At 43.5% G+C, this 17,650-nt stretch overlaps 1 protein-coding gene across 2 annotated transcripts in view; it reads right to left on the reverse strand.

Moving 5' to 3' along the window:
• The window catches only part of REEP1 (receptor accessory protein 1), a 64,574-nt gene that overhangs the window by 28,115 nt on the left and 18,809 nt on the right, over positions 1 to 17,650 (reverse strand). For both annotated transcript variants that reach the window (XM_045550022.1, XM_045550023.1), the window contains exons 3-4: positions 7,676 to 7,796; positions 5,389 to 5,502 (exon numbers count right to left, since the gene is read on the reverse strand). In XM_045550022.1, the coding sequence (XP_045405978.1) occupies positions 5,389 to 5,502; positions 7,676 to 7,796 (235 nt within the window). The remainder of the gene's footprint in view (positions 1 to 5,388; positions 5,503 to 7,675; positions 7,797 to 17,650) is intronic.

Raw genomic sequence — 17,650 nt, forward strand, 5'->3', positions numbered from 1 at the left:
GTGAAGCCAGAGAAGTGAGACCGGAGACCTGGTGAAGGGACAGCAGTTGTCTCTTTTCCCTCCTTGGAAATACCTTTTAAGCATTAGCCAATACAGGGAAGTTTTATAAAAAGAAAATCAACATCTGCCCTCTGATTAATTGTAAATTAGTAGGTTTTTTTTGGTTTTTTTTTGTTTGTTTGTTTGTTTGTTTTGCTAGAAAGCAAACACAAGAAAGGCAACTGACTCCAGTCGGGTCAGAAGTTCCAAATCACTGGGCTTATGAACTTCTTCAAATGAGCTTCTGATTCCAAAACTAAAGTTTCACAGTGGTTTGAAAGCAGTATTTTATTCAAGCCAGAGGTTTAGATAAAGCACTCATGGATAAAAGATAAGGATAAAGAGGACTTTTAAAACGTTTTTACTATTTATGCTGAATTGTTTTGTAGAGTTGTTTTTTTTAAGGCAAAATTGAGTGGGAGTAAAAAAAAAAAAATGAGTGCGAAAACATACTTTATCTCAATGGATCCTGCCTAGCTTTTCAGATGCTAGGGCTATAACCAAGGCTAACCACTATCCCCTGGTGGTTGTCAGCCATAATTGCAGGCAAAGTGCCTGAGTTTTGGAAGGCAAGTCAGGAAAGCAGAGGTCAGTGTGAAAGCAGGGCTGGATGGGGTGAGTTGGGGGGGCAGGATGAAGAAATGAGAGCTATGGCATGGGTGCTGCTACAGGCTGAGTTTCCAGCTCCCTATTTTCCTGGTGAGACTTACATACAGAGGCCCCCAAGGAACTGAGGAGGTTAAGGAGGGCTGGGTGTCCTGTCAAAGCCAGAGCAGCAGCAGGTGAAAGGGTGAAAATAAGGCAAAGGCAAACCCAAGAGGGTTAACAGAGGGCTTGGGGCAGCACTATCTGATAGAACTTTCCTTGATGATAGAAACATACTACATCTGTGCCAGCCACCAGCCACAGGGGCTACTGAGGACTTAGAATGGGGCTAGTATGACTGAGGAATTCAATTTCAGGTTTATTTAATTTTAATTAATTTAAATTTAAATAGCTACATGTGGCAAGTGGCTACCGTATTAGACAGAACAGGACTGTAGGAATTAAAAGGTATATACTTCATATCAATCAATAAGGTTTAATGAGTAGCTATGAGTACAAAGCACTAAGCAACTAAAGCTTGTTTTGGTTTTATTTTCTGAGCAAGAAACAAAGGAAAAGAAGCCAGAGACCCTCATCTCAAGAAACTAACAATCGTAGTTAAGCTTTGTCTGCAATTAAAAAAAAAAAGCTGCTAACAGTATGGAAATATGAGATTCTGGGGTAGAGTGGAACCACACACACACACACACACACACACACACCACACACACACACACACACACCACACACACACACACACACACACACATACCACACACACACACCTGAAAAACATCTGCAGGAGAGGAATCCTTAATTCATAGAATGCCAGTAGCTTTCTTCAATAGATGACTTTAATAATAGCATTGGTACTACTGGAACTGTTCTAGGGATCAAATCTCCAGGGGAATTAAATAACATTATGTTTTGAATTACGAAACAAGTAAAACCAAGTTTGGTTTACCAGGTCTGAAAACTGGGTGAGTGGAAGAGACCTAAGATATGGTTCAAATTTCAAGGGTAGTGAGGCAGCCTGGAGACCTCACCATGTGTTTTTTTTTTTTGAGACAGAGTCTTGCTCTGTTGCCCAGGCTAGAGTGCCATGGCATCAGCCTAGCTCACAGCAACCTCAAACTCCTGGGACCTTACGGTTTTAAAACTTTAGTTCAGTTGGTTCTTCTCCACTATGGTTTCTCTTCCATGTGACAATGTGTTTTGCTTAACAAATGAATTCCTAGAACATTATTTTTTTAAAAAGAGAAATTTTCAATACTAGTCTTAAAAAGACCTGGGGTTCAATTTTCCCTCTGGGTGGAATTATACGCTAGGAAATAGGTAACATGTAGAAGCAGAGCCAGCCAGAGACTAGGGATGCTTAGATAGAAGGTACTAGAGAAGCGTGAACTCAGGAAGGAGACAGAGCAGTTTTCACCGAAAGAAAACATGCATCAACACTTCAGGGGATAGGATGAGACCTTGGGTAAAATTGGGGGTTGGATGGGGGTTAACTGTCCTGGAGAGAAATTTCTCATGTCTAATGTTTTTTGTTTTAGCTTTTCCAGTTCTAAGACAAAATAGTACTATTAACATTATTAACAACTTACATTTGTATTAATATAATGATATGGTTTACAAAGTTTTTTCACACTTTATGATGATGCAAACGTAAATTTTATTAGGGAAAAGGCCCAGGGCTCAACAATTATTTTTAAAGGATTAACTAAAAGTATAGTAAACAAATTTTCATTTTTCATTTAAGCTCTGTAGTTTCCTCCTGGGGAGCCATCAAAGGACGGAAAAAAGAGAAGAGGGAGGGAGGAATTACTCCTTCATCCCATCACTTTATCCCAGCCTTCACTTAGTCAGAACTAAGAGTCTTCCCAACACTTAACGCTCTAGCTTTCATCCCTCTGACTAAGTGCAATATATATTGAGAGTGAGAACAGATTTGTGAGTTGAGGGTGTTTTGTGGGCGGAGAAGGCAGGCAGGTTCAAGAGATCTACAAAGAAGCCAGGAGTAGGGTGATCGCAGAACCCAGATTGCTTGGGACAGGCACAGTTTATGCCTGCTGTCCCAGAATAATTATTATGGCACCTTGTCATTCTCAGATGTGTCCTGGCTTGAACAATAAATTATAGGGTCACCTGAGCCATGGATCCTTTTTTGTCTTCTTTTCAGGCAATCACTCTAACCATTCTCCTGGGGTAATCAATAAGGTTGTTAAGAGCTCAGCTGGGTTCAAAGCACTGTGCTAGGCTCTTTGGAGCACTACAAAAGAGGGGGAAGAATGTATAGTCCCATGTAGCATTTCTCAAATGGCGTAAGTTTTGGGGAAATAAACACTGCCAGGCACTTTCTCAAGGTTAATGCTTCCAAGGAGCTACATCTGCATCCCAGGAATGCTTTAACCCTAAACACCTGTGCTCCTACAATTCTGGGAGCACAATTCTTCTCCTACAAGTCACCTCAGGCAGTGACTTGTACAGACCTGGCTGTTTAAAAATCATGAGGGGAACTTGTTAAAAATTGAGATTCTGATCTTACTCCCTGAGATTCTGATTCAGCATATTTTGGAATCTATTAAAAAACAAAATAAAAACAAAGCTTCCCAGGTGGTTTGGGTGTGAAAGCCAGATCGGACCCACTGGTGAGTCATCATCACCCTTTGACCACTGCCTGGAGTGATCCACTGTTGGTATGGAAACCACTGATGTAGACCTCGGCCAGACTGGATTTTTGAATTTTACTTTTTTTTCTTTCTTTTTTTTTTAAAGTACACATCTGTTTCAGAAATAGAGGGCAATATTTTTAGAAAAGACGTGTTTTCTCTTTCCAGATATTTATATTTAGAGAGAAAAAGCAAAGTCCCCACAAGGCAGAAAATTTTCTCATCTGAAACTAAATTCAACAGAAAGCAGATGTCTCTCACTACTTAAGACCAACTGGGAAGAACTAATGAGCAGTTATTTCCTGAGGCAAGCTTCTCACTGTCTGGCGCTTCCTTCAAGTTTTAACTGTTGCAAGGTGCCTGGATGGACGGGTGGGTGGTGACTGGCCAAGATGCTATCAGGACTCTGGAGGCTCCAGCTTGAGGCAGACCTGGAAAAGGATGGCCCTGCAGATGTCACTATCAGAATAAAATTTACACACAGACAGCTGAGTAGCCAGGTGACCCATACTGAAGGACCCTGACATATACACCACATTTACACTCAGTGATTGAACTGAGTCAGAGGCAGAGGAGAAGGGGTGGAGAAAGGGGCCCAGAGACGGTTTCTGTAGCTTTATGTTGCAAGGTTGGCCTGATGAATTTAGAATTTAGTGATTCTGAGTTCTCTTTTCTTTCAAGTTAAAAATAAAAGTATAAAATGATTGCATCTCAAACAGAAGGTTCTTGGAATTTACTGCTATTCATAAATCCTGGTAGATCTTGGGATACCAAAACAGGATTTCCCTTCCAAAGACACTGACTGGGATCCCTCATATTGCCAGCAACTATCATACTAGGGTGGGCAGGGACCACCCAGGGACCAGCTGTGTATAACAGTGGGACACCTCACTACAGTTCTGCTATAGAAGGAGCTGGTCTTGTCTGAAATAGCAATCATTTCTTTTGAGTTCTTCCCTCTTGCCCAGCCTTTGTCTGCAGAACTCCTGGGCTTCAGTGCAAGGTGCTGAGTCCTTCCCCCAGAAATGCTCCTACTGTGCTTCTCCCTGGTTCAGGGCACAGAAAACCCAGCGTGGTCCCCTGACCACTGACTCTCAGCACCCTCCACCCTGACATGCGCTCAGAGCCCACAGAGCACCAAGCTCTGTATGAACTGTCCTCCTCCAAACCTTTCTACAGCCCCACCACCTCTATCCCCAGACCTTCACATCGCCATCAGGGACTTACAACTTCCCTTCGCTGATACACCTCACCTCCCAGCCACTGTGTCTCCCCACACATTAGCACAACTGCCTTTCCTCCACCACCACCAAATGCAGACCTACTCGACATTTGGGTTGGGGAAGGGTTGTCACCCAGAAACACTAGGGCGATCTGCTGAATTCACCCTGAGAGGAAATGTCTGACAATTTTAATTTTTCAGGTCAAAGTAAATAATAAGGAATCTATACAACAACAAAAAGTGTGATATGAGAAGCAGCTAGGAAGGAACACAATGTTGAAAAGGGCTGGATGGAAAAGAGAACAAAGTAATGCTCACAACACAACATCCCAAAGACCAGCGTTTATTTCAAACCTCCTTCTCTTGAGTTACTACTGCTAGGCACATCACTGTTGTCTACGTCTGAACCACCCAGCTTACACTCTGAGACTCCAGGTTCCTTCCCCTGGATCTGCTGGGCTGCCTGAGTGTGGAGTCCACCCACTTGCTCAGGTGGGCTCTCCACCTGTCCACTGTGAGTTTAGGTGACCCTCCCAGTGCACCCCAGGAAATCACAGGGAACAGTCTCTTCCTTCCTTTCCTTCCCTCTCCCCTTTTTCCCAGGCCTAAGCTCCAAGTAAGTTAAAAATTCCTAATGTGGGACCCACAGGTGAGCTTTACACGTGTGTGTGTGTGTGTGTGTGTGTGTTGTGAGAATTTTCTGGGGCAAGAGTCACCATTTTTTATATCAAATTTTCAAAGGGACCCCCCCAAAAGACAAGGAACCACTGACTGGTCCTCCAGCTGTTCTGTGCAGTCACATGGGTGATGAGCAGGGTGGACTGGAGGGAGGGACTGAGATGCAGCCGTGGTGGTCAGGGCCCAGCACAGTACCTTGGAAGCAGCCATCACGGCCGCCGTGGCCGCCACGTTCAAGCCCCGCTTCCCAAAGTGCACAAGGGCATCGTAACTTCGGTCTTTTGCTTGGACCAGGCAATCATCGATTTCCTGTCAAAGGAAAAACAGAGGCACACTGAGTTGGAAGGTTCAAATAAATCTCTATTCTCTTTCCCTTCTCCCAGGCGCTGGGCTTGGCATCTTGCCTGATTCTCACTGGGCCTGAAAAGTCCCGGGCACTGTGAGAATGTGTGTAGATAGGCGGAGGGAGAGGGACAGCAGAGATACCTGGAGTAGAAAAGGGAACTCTGAAAAAACAGCAACTTTCTGCACCAGTAATGCCCTGGGATTGTTTCTAACACCCTCTAACCTCCCAGGGAGGCTCTAGGGGGTCCTGGATGTGGACCCTCCTGGCTTGCATTTTATACACAGCCGCTCACTAAGATACTGAAAGAACCTGGGGTGCGGAGAATGTCAACAATTGAGCTTCTACCCTTAGACCTGCCACTAACTGGCTGTCAGACCTTGGCAAGTACTCAGCCTACACACAGTTTTGTCTTCTGAAATATGACGATAATGATAATACCTAACTGGCACAGTATGGTGAAGAATAAATGAGGTAATTCCAGCAAAGCCTCTAACGCAGTAGCTGGCTTCAATAAGTGATAACCACTGTCATCTTCCTTATCTTAACGGGCTTGGGCCCTTGTAGTTCTAAAATTCTGTTATTCTATACTTATTTAATTCTATGGCCAAATATTGCCCCATGTGTGTGGGTGTAGGATGCTGAAAGAAATGTGTTATTTGATAAGGGAGATCATTTTACAAATATTCAAATAGGAACAGAAATTAGAAGTCATCCATTGTCATAAAATAAGGTAAAGGTGAGTGGAAAACAGCACTGAGGTCTCCTTCAGGGACCAAAGCCAAGTATAATACTGGTTAAGTTCAAATTTGGATCAACTCTGGCTTAATCTTTTTGTTTGTATTGGGTTGCTGTCATTGTTTTAAGAGAATGGCTTTTTGTCATTACAGTAGCTCATTTCAGAGTTCAGTAAGACAATGACATTTGGCTTCAGTCTGTCTGAAGTTCAGCACATTAGTGCATTTCCTTTGCTTTGAGGTGTACAAGTGGGGTCAGCACCCCCTGCCCCCCTGACTCCCCCACTGAAGGCTTCCCTGGGAAGTCAGGAAGTGAAGTGCAGCCAACCCTCTAACTGTGACACCCCTGCCCCCAACTCTGGAAGGGATTTTGGCAGCTCTTAAGGGTCAGTCACTCTTATTCACTTCAATGGGAATTATAATGGCAGGTTCAGGGGAAGCCCAGCATTCGGGGAAAGGTTAGTAGGAAGAGTAGAGACGTGATAACCAGGTTAAGACAGGGACCCATTCCTCAAAATCCACCCTGCTGAGACAGGAAGTGCTGTGGGCCTAGCTCCTAAAGGGGTTTCCAGAAATGTCTACAGCGGCCTGCTCATCCAACCGGTTTGTTCCCCCCAGCCTTCCCCTAGAAGAAGTCCAAAGTATTCAACTTTCAGAAACAACAGAAATTAATCTATCAAGCCACCTATAGGGCTCCTATTTTATGTTGAAGGACTCTGCCACACAGTCAGTTTAGAAAGTAATATAATTCATGAATTATACAATGTTGGAATCTTTTGACCCAATAATCCCGCTCTTGGGAATTTATTCTAAGATAATCAAAGGAACTATAAACTCCACGAATGGTAGTATTCACTGCAGAATTATCTGTAACAGAAAAAAAATAGAGACAATCTAAATATCCAGCAGTCAGGGAATACTTTTGTTATCATGGGTCATTATGAAGACTAAGTAGAAATGGATTACGTGTAAATACATTTAAGACCTCAGAATAAAAATATTTTATCAAGTTTTAAAAAATTTAAAAATAATATTCTATGTAAAACTTTAGTCTATAAAAATCATTTCTACAAAAGGTCAGGGGCTAAGCATGACAAAAGGAATGAAATTCAGTTTGGGGGGAATTAAATTGTGAGTGGATTTTTTTCTTTCTTTTGTTTCAATTTATGGAAATGTTTTCTAATAAATAATGATAAATAACAACTTTTAGAGAATCTCACCACTATTTCTAAACACGTCCCAAAAATACACTTTAAAAAAGGTTAAGCATGAATACCTTGTTGGAAGTAAGTAACAGCCAAATGTGTGGTCTTCTGCAATAAAATAATCTGCCCTTTCTGTTTATCACTGTTTTTTTTTCTTTACTCGATGAAAGGAGTAAAGGCAGAGTGGCAAGAATTACCTTTTCTTTTGAAGACAGCGTGGGATGTACAAACTTCCGGTACAGGAGGCTGGAGCCTTTTGTGTAGGGAGACAGCAGCCAGGCTACAAACGCTATTTTTAGTTCATAGTAGAATGGAAACCTGGAGAGAGAGAAGAAAACACAAGTTCCGTTAGGTTCTCAGCAACGCCACCCTCATGCAGGGTGAGACCCGGTGGGCAGCAAGGACGCCCCTCCCGTCCACACACACAGGACTGCCAGGTCCCAAGTTTCCTCCTTCCTCCACCCATGAAGGTGAGCACGCGCACACACACGGCACAACCCCAAGGCCTCTCTTTGAAAACCAGTTTATGTTTTCTTTTGTTGCCAAAGCAAACCAGGAAGGCAGGTTCTCTCCAGCAACCACCCTATAGCCCTGCCTGGCAAAGGCTGGCACTTCCTGCCACACTGTGCTCATTTCGGTTGGAGCTGGGACTCCAGCTGCAGCCCTCAGGCTCCGAAGACCACGTTGCTGCTGCAGACCCAGTTGCTCACTGTTCACTCTTGTCCAAGAAGTTATAAACATCATGGGAAATTACCATAGGGTGGACCTGACAAAGAATCTCCAGACTGAGAATAAAAGCTCCCCCTTCTTGTCTGTCTTCTTGGCCCCAAGACAGGCAAGGACAGAAGCCCAACTCTTGCCAGAGAGGAGAATGCTACCCACCCTATTAAGTCAATGGCAAGCAAACAGATCTTGATCTTTGTGGGCCAAAAAAAAAAAAAATAGTTCAGGGTGCAGTAACATATAATTCTGGAGTTTGAAGTCCTGCATACCCTTGAGCCCATTCATTTATTTGTCCCACAAACATTCACCCAGCACCTGTATGTGCCAACTTGTGCCAAGCACTGGGGAGACAAAGGTGAGCAAAGAAGACCTGCTCCCTACCCTCCTGGGGCTTCCAGTCCAATGGAAACCAACAAGATTGTGGCATCTTTGGAACTGAGGGTCTACTCTGGGAAATAGAGATTGAGAAAATAATCACAAAGAACACAGAATAGCAACCTGAGACAAGTGCCATAGTGGGCCTCTGCTAGCCCACATAGTGCCCTTGAAGGTATTGGAAAAAGCCAGCCCCTTCACCTAGAGGCAGCTCTGCGGGCACACAGCGTGGCAGGCTGAGCTTGGGCTGGATTTCAGCTCCGCTCACTTCCTTGGCCGGATATTCTGTGCTGTGAATAAGCTGTGCGACCACATCAGGCAGTCCTGAGATGCATCAACCACCTCTTTTTATTTTCTATATTCTGATGCTTTGACACCTTGAGGTCTTACTGACTCTGGAGGGACCGTCCCTCCCAGGTAAGTCAATTCCTGGAGATAGTAAAGAACTCACCTGCCAGCACACCTTCCATATGCAAACCACCCAATCCAGAGCCCAAACTCCCACCACCTCTACTGGGATCTCACACTCTGGGCCATGATCCACTTCCCCCAGTCACCCCACGGCCAAGTACTAGACAACCAGAGACAGCCCCACACCCCAGAGCCCACTGAAATTATTCAAAGCAGCCAACCCCAGGCCTGCTTACCCTGCCTCACCCTTTCCTTCCTTTACTGTGGACACAACAAAGGCCCCCACACGTTTCCTCCCTCTGACTCCTGGTCGACCCCAGTGTGCCCTGAGTGTCGTGCTGTGCCTCCTTTTTCTAAGGATCTGTGAGTGTACAAACTTCTTCATTCATGACAGTCATTTCTGTGCCTGCATATCTTACTACACCTGATTAAAACAAATCCCAGGTATCCTTGAGACATGATGCTATTGAGGGGAGAAGGCTACCTGTGCTAGTCTGAGAGATCAGAAAAGTAAATCCTTCCCAGGCATCCTCCCCAGATAAGGGAGCAGAAAATAAGAAAGAGCAATTTCTAGCAAGTCATTCCAGGGCCCTTTTACTCTCACACAGACCCTGCCCCCCAGCTCCCCAGCCCCCCCAACTCCTCCTTCCCCATGGAGGTCTCCTGGCAGCCGTCTTCACTCCAGCAGGGCCCCCCTGAATACTCCCTGAGCAATTAGGGGCCGCTTTCATGGCAAGATTGTTTAATGTTTCACAGCCAGAAAGGAGAGGGACTGAAAGAACAGAGGTGTGATTCTCTCACATTTGAACACTCTGGTGATTAGTAATGGAGGAACTTTTGTTTTGAAAACAAGTACTTGCGGAGAGAGAAGATGGCGGAGTGGAGGTGACCTCCTGGATTTGTGCTCCCGGAGAGGAAGGCGTGGATCTCCACCTGCCACAACACTGGAGGATTGCTCCTCCACAGGAAGGGTGAGGTGAACCCACGGAGAATCACCGTCGGACACAGGGAACAGGAAAAAACAGAGGCGAGTGGGAAATCAGACCGAGATAATTTGGAGAGTGCGGGACGGAAAACAGACAGCGGAGTGCGGGACGGCCGTACCTGCCTCACCGGACAGTGAGGCGGGTTCAGCTCCACAGCAAAGCCGCTTGATCTCCCCACTGACCCCCACATCCACTCGGTCAAGGATCTGACTGAAATCGGTGCAGAATCACCGCGGGAGACCTGGAGCTCCGAGGACAGGTGACATAGGTGGGTGAGAGCTTGGACTCTGGCGGGTCTCCGGAGCCCTATCTCTTAAAGGGACAGACGCGGGCCTGCGCCGAAGCAAGGGGCCGCGAGTGTGAAATATTAAAGCGGGACTTTTTTGCTTTTTTCTGCCCCCACGGCAGCTCTCCGGCTGGGGAGCTGCTGTGGGCCCTGGCGCCTGCCGAGCTCTGAACGCTCTCCCCGGGCGCCTGCAACCGGCGGATGCGCGGTCGCCATCTTGGTTCCCACAGCTAAGCCTCTGGCGGCTCTCCGGCGCCCTATCTCTTAAAGGGACAGACGCGGGCCTGCGCCGAGGCGAGGGGCCGCGAGCGTGAAATATTAAAGCGGGACTTTTTTGCTTTTTTTTGCCCCTACGGCAGCTCTCCGGCTGGGGAGCAGCTGTGGGCCCTGGCGCCTGCCGAGCTCTGAACGCTCTCCCCGGGCACCTGCAACCGGCGGATGCGCGGTCGCCATCTTGGTTCCCACAGCTAAGCCTCTGGCGGGTCTCCAGCGCCCTATCTCTTAAAGGGACAGACGCGGGCCTGCGCCGAGGCGAGGGGCCGCGAGCGTGAAATATTAAAGCGAGATTTTTTCTTTCTTTTTTTTTTTTTTTTTATTTATTTTTTTTTTTCTCTCTTTCTTTCTTTCTTTCTCTTTTCTTTCTTGTTTTCTCTTTATTCTCCTTGTTATTCATATTGTTTCTCTCTCTCTCTCTTTTTTTTTTTTTTCTTTTTCTTTCTTTTTTTTCTTTTTTCCTTTCCGGTGGCCCTCCAGCCCAAGAGCTACTGTATACTCCTGAGTGCTCCAGACCCCCAGCTCTGATTCCTATTGGTCCCTGAATATTGCCCCCCAGTACCAGTGAACTGCGGGTGGGCAGCAGCAATTGTGAGGGCCAAGGTCTAACTGCTGCAGAGCCATAGGGTGCCAGGCGGCTCCCCAGGAGGCTCCATCCCCTGATCCATAGACCCTCTCCAGGTCCCCTTCCCAGGTGTGAACACTGAGTGCTTCCCCAGACGCAAGAGTGTGGAGCCTGGACCTTGGGAACACTGGGACAGTGTAGACCCTTGCCCGTGGGAGCTGCAGCAGCTGGGGCACTGAGGGAGTGAGGGCACTGCCTCCTCTGCCTAGCCAGTGTCTTTCCTGCAGAAAGAGACAGAAACCACACACCCAGAGGAAGAACCAAAAGTCAGGGGGGGAAGAAGAAGGAAGAGGAAGAGAGAGGAAGGGAAGAAAGAAGAAAGAAAAGGGGAACAAAAAAAGAAAGAGAAGAAGGAAGGGAAAGAAAAAGAGAGGGAGAAGAGGCTTTCTGCTTGCAAATAGTGTGAATCCTGCCTACTAACTGAAAGTCCACAACACAGTGATTTAACTTGCCAAACTGGTCTTAGGTCAAGCCAACTCTCTGGGGGTGGACCCATCAGAAGCAGTCCCCCAACTGAGATAGAAAAAAGAAACTCTAAACAGCACACAACAGTCTCCCCCTATAGATAAAGGAAGCAACATTCCTAGACTGTTCCACAGCCTAAGAACAGAGTACAAGACGTGCTGTTAACTAGACTAAAGCTGTGAGAAAAGATCTAACGATAGAGCCAGATGGGAAGGGCTCAGCGGAAAAATATGGGGAGCACAAAAAACCAAACGGAAACCTCGCCCCCAAAGAGAAATACCAACTCTCCTCCAATTGGCACAAGCCAGTTTCAGAATACCAACATGTTACCAGAAGAATTTCAGTCTTGGGTTATAAATAAGCTGAATGATATACAAGAAAAAATTGATATCCACCGCAAAGAAACCGCAAAAAAATTCCAGGATTTGGAAGAAAAATTCACTAAAGAAATAGACGTATTGAAAAAAAACCAAACTGAACTCCTAGAAATGAGGGATTTATTCAGGGAGCTACAAAACACAGTGGAAAGTCTCAAGAACAGGGTAGATCAAATAGAAGACAGAATCTCAGAAGTCGAAGATAACTCTTTCCAATTAAATAAGACAGTCACAGAGATAGAGCAAAGAAATAAGAAAAAAGATCAGAGTCTTCAAGAAATGTGGGATTATGTGAAGAAACCTAACGTGAGAGTTATAGGCATCCCTGAAGGTGAAGAAGATAATAAGCAAGGGCTGGATAAACTATTTGAAGACATAATAGAAGAAAATTTCCCAGGCCTTGCTAAAACTTTAGATATACAGGTTCAAGAAGCTCAAAGAACCCCTGGTAGATTCATAGCAAATAGGAAAACACCATGCCACGTAGTCGTCAGACTGACCAAAATATCCACTAAAGAGACCCTTCTGCGAGCTGTAAGGAGAAAGAAACAAGTAACATACAAAGGGAGACCCATTAGAATTACGCCAGATTTCTCAACTGAAACTTTACAAGCAAGAAGAAGTTGGGGCCCCATTCTCACTCTTCTGAAACAGAATAATGCCCAGCCTAGAATCTTGTACCCAGCTAAGCTAAGCTTTCTATATGAAGGAGAAATTAAGACATTCTCAGATAAACAAGGACTGAGGGAATTCACCAAGACAAGACCACCCCTCCAAGAAGTACTCAAAAGAAAGTTACACACGGATCATCACAACAAAGGCCCACGAATGTAAAACCACCCAAGAACTAAAGATCAAATTCTAGCCACCACAATGGCTCAAGAGAGAAAACATAGCAAAGAAGTTCTACCCAATAAGATAAACAGAAATCTGTCCCAATTATCAGTTCTCTCACTAAATGTCAACGGCCTGAATTCCCCACTCAAGAGACATAGACTGGGCCAATGGATAAAAAAACACAAACCAAGTATCTGCTGCCTTCAGGAAACACACTTAACCGGCAAAGATGCATTTAGACTGAAAATAAAAGGATGGAACTTGATATTTCAAGCAAATGGTAGCCAAAAGAAAGCTGGTGTGGCAGTTTTAATTTCCAATAACTTAGTCTTTAAACCAACAAAAGTAATAAAAGACAAAGACGGTTACTACATACTGGTGAAAGGCACAATTCAACAAGAAGACATAACCATACTTAATATATATGCACCCAATCTAGGTGCACCCAGATTCATAAAGCAAATCCTACTCGATCTAAACCAAATGATAGACAACAACACTTTAATAGTTGGAGACTTTAACACCCCACTGACAGCACAGGACAGATCCTCCAAGCAGAAAATAAGCAAAGACATAGTAGACTTAAACAGAAGGCTAGAACAAATGGGCCTGACTGACATCTACAGGACATTCTACCCTAAATCCACTGAATATACATTCTTCTCATCAGCTCACGGAACATTCTCTAAGATTGACCATATCCTAGGCCATAAAGCAAGTCTTAAAAAAATTAAAAAAATAGAAATCATACCCTGCATCTTCTCAGATCACAATGGAATAAAAGTAATAATGAACCCTAACAGGAACTCTCATTCCTACTCAAGGTCATGGAAGCTAAACAACCTTCTTCTGAATAACAATTTTGTAAAGGAAGAAATTAAGTCAGAAATCAAAACATTCTTTGAATTAAACAACAAAGGTGACACAACTTATCAAAATCTATGGGATGCAGCTAAAGCAGTCCTGAGAGGAAAATTCATTTCCATAAATGCCTATTTCAAAAAGACAGACAACTTACAAATAGACAACTTAATGAATAGACTCAAAGAGCTGGAGAATGAAGAACAGACTGACCCCAAACCCAGCAGAAGGCGAGAAATTGTTAAGATCAAATCAGAATTAAATGAAAAAGACAACAAAAATACTATAAGGGAAATTAATAAAACAAAAAGTTGGTTCTTTGAAAAGATAAATAAAATAGACACACCACTGGCTAGACTAACCAAGAGCAGAAAAGAAAAATCTTTAATAACTTCCATCAGGAACATGAAAGGAGAAATCACAACCAAAGCCACAGAGATACATGACAATATCTATGAATATTACAAAAATCTTTATGCACACAAATTGGAAAATGAGGAGGAAATGGACAAATTTTTAGAAACACACAGCCTTCCCAAGCTCAATCAGGAAGAAATAGAATTCCTGAATAGACCAATATCAAGAACTGAAATTGAAACAGCAATAAAAAACCTTCCCAAAAAGAAAAGCCCTGGTCCAGATGTGTTCACACCTGAATTTTACCATACATACAAAGATGAACTGGTGCCCATCCTACATAAACTATTCTTCAATATTGAGAAGGATGGAATTCTCCCCAACACATTCTACCAAGCCAATATAACATTGATACCAAAACCAGGAAAGGATGCAACAAAAAAAGAAAACTACAGACCAATTTCTCTCATGAACGTAGATGCAAAAATTCTCAATAAAATCCTAGCAAATCGTATCCAAGTGCTTATTAAAAAAATAATTCATCACGACCAAGTAGGCTTCATCCCAGAGATGCAGGGGTGGTTCAACATACGAAAATCTATAAATGTAATTAACCACATAAATACAAGCAAAAATAAAGACCATATGATCCTCTCAATAGATGCAGAAAAAGCATTTGACAAAATTCAACACCCTTTTATGATAAAAACACTTAACAACATAGGCATAAATGGGACCTACCTAAAAATAATACAAGCCATATATGACAAACCCACAGCCAACATCATACTGAATGGGGAAAAATTGAAAGCATTCCCACTCAGAACTGGAACCAGACAAGGCTGCCCACTGTCCCCATTACTTTTCAACATTGTATTGGAAGTCCTTGCGAGAGCTATCAGACAAGAGAGCAGAATCAAAGGTGTCCAAATAGGGACAGAAGAGATCAAACTCTCACTCTTCGCTGATGATATGATGTTGTATCTGGAAAACCCCAAGGACTCAACCAAGAGACTCCTGGAATTAATTAACGAATTCAGTAATGTCTCAGGTTACAAAGTCAATACACACAAATCAGAGGCATTCATATATGCCAATACCATTCAATCGGAGAACCAAATTAAGGACTCAATACCTTTCAAAATAGCAACAAAGAAAATAAAATATCTAGGAATTTATTTAACTAAAGAGGTAAAGGACCTCTATAAAGAGAACTATGAAACGCTAAGGAAGGAAATTGCAGAACACGTAAATAAGTGGAAATCCATACCATGCTCATGGATTGGAAGAATTAACATCGTTAAAATGTCTATACTACCCAAAGTAATCTATAGATTCAATGCAATTCCTATTAAATTACCAACATCATTTTTCACAGATTTAGAAAAAATAATTATACACTTTGTATGGAAACAGAGAAGACCCCGTATAGCAAAAGCAACCTTAAGCAATAAAAACAAAATGGGAGGTATTGATTTGCCAGACTTCAAACTATACTACAAAGCTGTGGTGCTTAAAACTGCTTGGTATTGGCACAAGGGCAGGGACACAGACCAGTGGAACAGAACAGAAAACCCAAATATAAAACCATCCTCATATAATCATCTAATCTTTGACAAAATAGACAAAAACATACTCTGGGGACAAGAGTCCCTATTCAATAAATGGTGCTGGGAAAACTGGATAGCCACATGTAGAAGACTGAAACAGGACCCACAGATTTCACCTCTCACAAAAATCAAATCACGGTGGATAACAGATTTAAACCTTAAATGGGAAACGATTAGAATTCTAGAAGAAAACGTAGGAAAGACTCTCACAGACGTTGGTCTAGGCAAAGAATTTATGAAGAAAACCCCTAAGGCAATCGCAGCAACAACAAAAATAAACGAATGGGACCTGATTAAATTAAAAAGCTTCTGCACAGCCAAAGAAACAGTCACGAAAATAAACAGACAGCCTACAGAATGGGAAAAAATTTTCGCATACTACACATCAGATAAAAGACTGATAACAAGAATCTATTTAGAACTCAGGAAAATCAGCAAGAAAAAATCAAACAATCCTATCAAAAAATGGGCAAAGGACATGAATAGAAATTTTTCAAAAGAAGACATAAGAATGGCCAAAAAACGTATCAAAAAATGCTCAACATCCCTAATCATCAGGGAAATGCAAATCAAAACCACAATGAGATACCACTTAACTCCGGTGAGAATGGCCTTTATCAAAAAATCCCAAAACAACACGTGTTGGCGTGGATGCGGTGAGACAGGAACACTCATACACTGCTGGTGGGAATGCAAACTAGTGCAACCCCTATGGAAAGCAATATGGAGATACCTTAAACAGATTCAAGTAGACCTACCATTTGATCCAGCAATTCCATTATTGGGCATATACCCAGAAGAACAAAAGTCATTCTTTAACAAAGACACCTGTACCCGAATGTTTATAGCAGCACAATTCACAATCGCAAAGATGTGGAAACAACCCAAGTGCCCATCAATCCACGAATGGATTAGTAAACTGTGATATATGTATACCATGGAGTACTACTCAGCTATAAGAAATAACGATGATACGACATCTCTTTGGTTCTCCTGGAGAGAGCTGGAACCCATTATACTAAGTGAAGTATCCAAAGAATGGAAAAACAAGTATCACATGTACTCACCAGAAAACTGGTTTCCCTGATCATCACCTAAATGTACATCAGGGAAGGATACCAATTGGATATCAGACTGGGATGGGGGGGGTGGGGGGAGGGGATGGGTGTATGCCTACATGACGAGTGCATTGCGCACCCTCTGGGGAATGGTCATGCTTGAGGGTGCAGACCCGGGGAGGTGGGGGGGGAGGGGATCGAGGTATGAATACATGGCGAGTGCCAGGCGCACTGTCTGGAGAGTGGGAGCGGACGCGCTTGGGACTCTGACTCAGGGGGATGGGCGGGACAGGGACAATGTATATGACCTGAACTTATGTACCCCCATGATGAGCTGAAATAAAAAAATAAATAAATAAATAAATACTTAAAAAAAAAAAAAAGAAAACAAGTACTTGCCAGCCCCAAGGGGAAAGCAAATGAATCTGGCAAGCTCAGACACCGACACAGACGCAAGGATAATCCCAGGGGCATCTGTCACACTGCAGCTCCTTCATTTATTATGTAAAACACATATTCAAAAAAAAAAAAAAAATAGGTCGTGCGAGCACATAGTTTAAAAAATACTAAAAGTCCAAAAGATATACAATAAACAAAGAGTCTCCTTCCCACCCCTGATCCCCAGTCCTTTTTCTAAAAGCAAAACATCATCAGTTACTTGTGCACCCTTCAAGAGGTAGGCTAGGGCCAGGCATATATATCATGCAGGTATATGACTCCCTTAACCACCCCCCATACACATAGTAGCGTTCTATACACCCTCTTCCTACACCTTGCTTCCCCCTATCACACACACAATTATATCATATCAGTACAGGAAGGGATACCCCCCCCTTCTCTCTTAAGAGACACACTGAAATGCAGTGGTGCAATCATAGTTCACTGTAACCTCGAACTCCTGGGCTCAAGTGATCCTCCCACCACATCC

This window comes from Lemur catta, chromosome 4, assembly GCF_020740605.2.
Source record: "Lemur catta isolate mLemCat1 chromosome 4, mLemCat1.pri, whole genome shotgun sequence".
Taxonomy (NCBI): Eukaryota; Metazoa; Chordata; class Mammalia; order Primates; family Lemuridae; genus Lemur; species Lemur catta.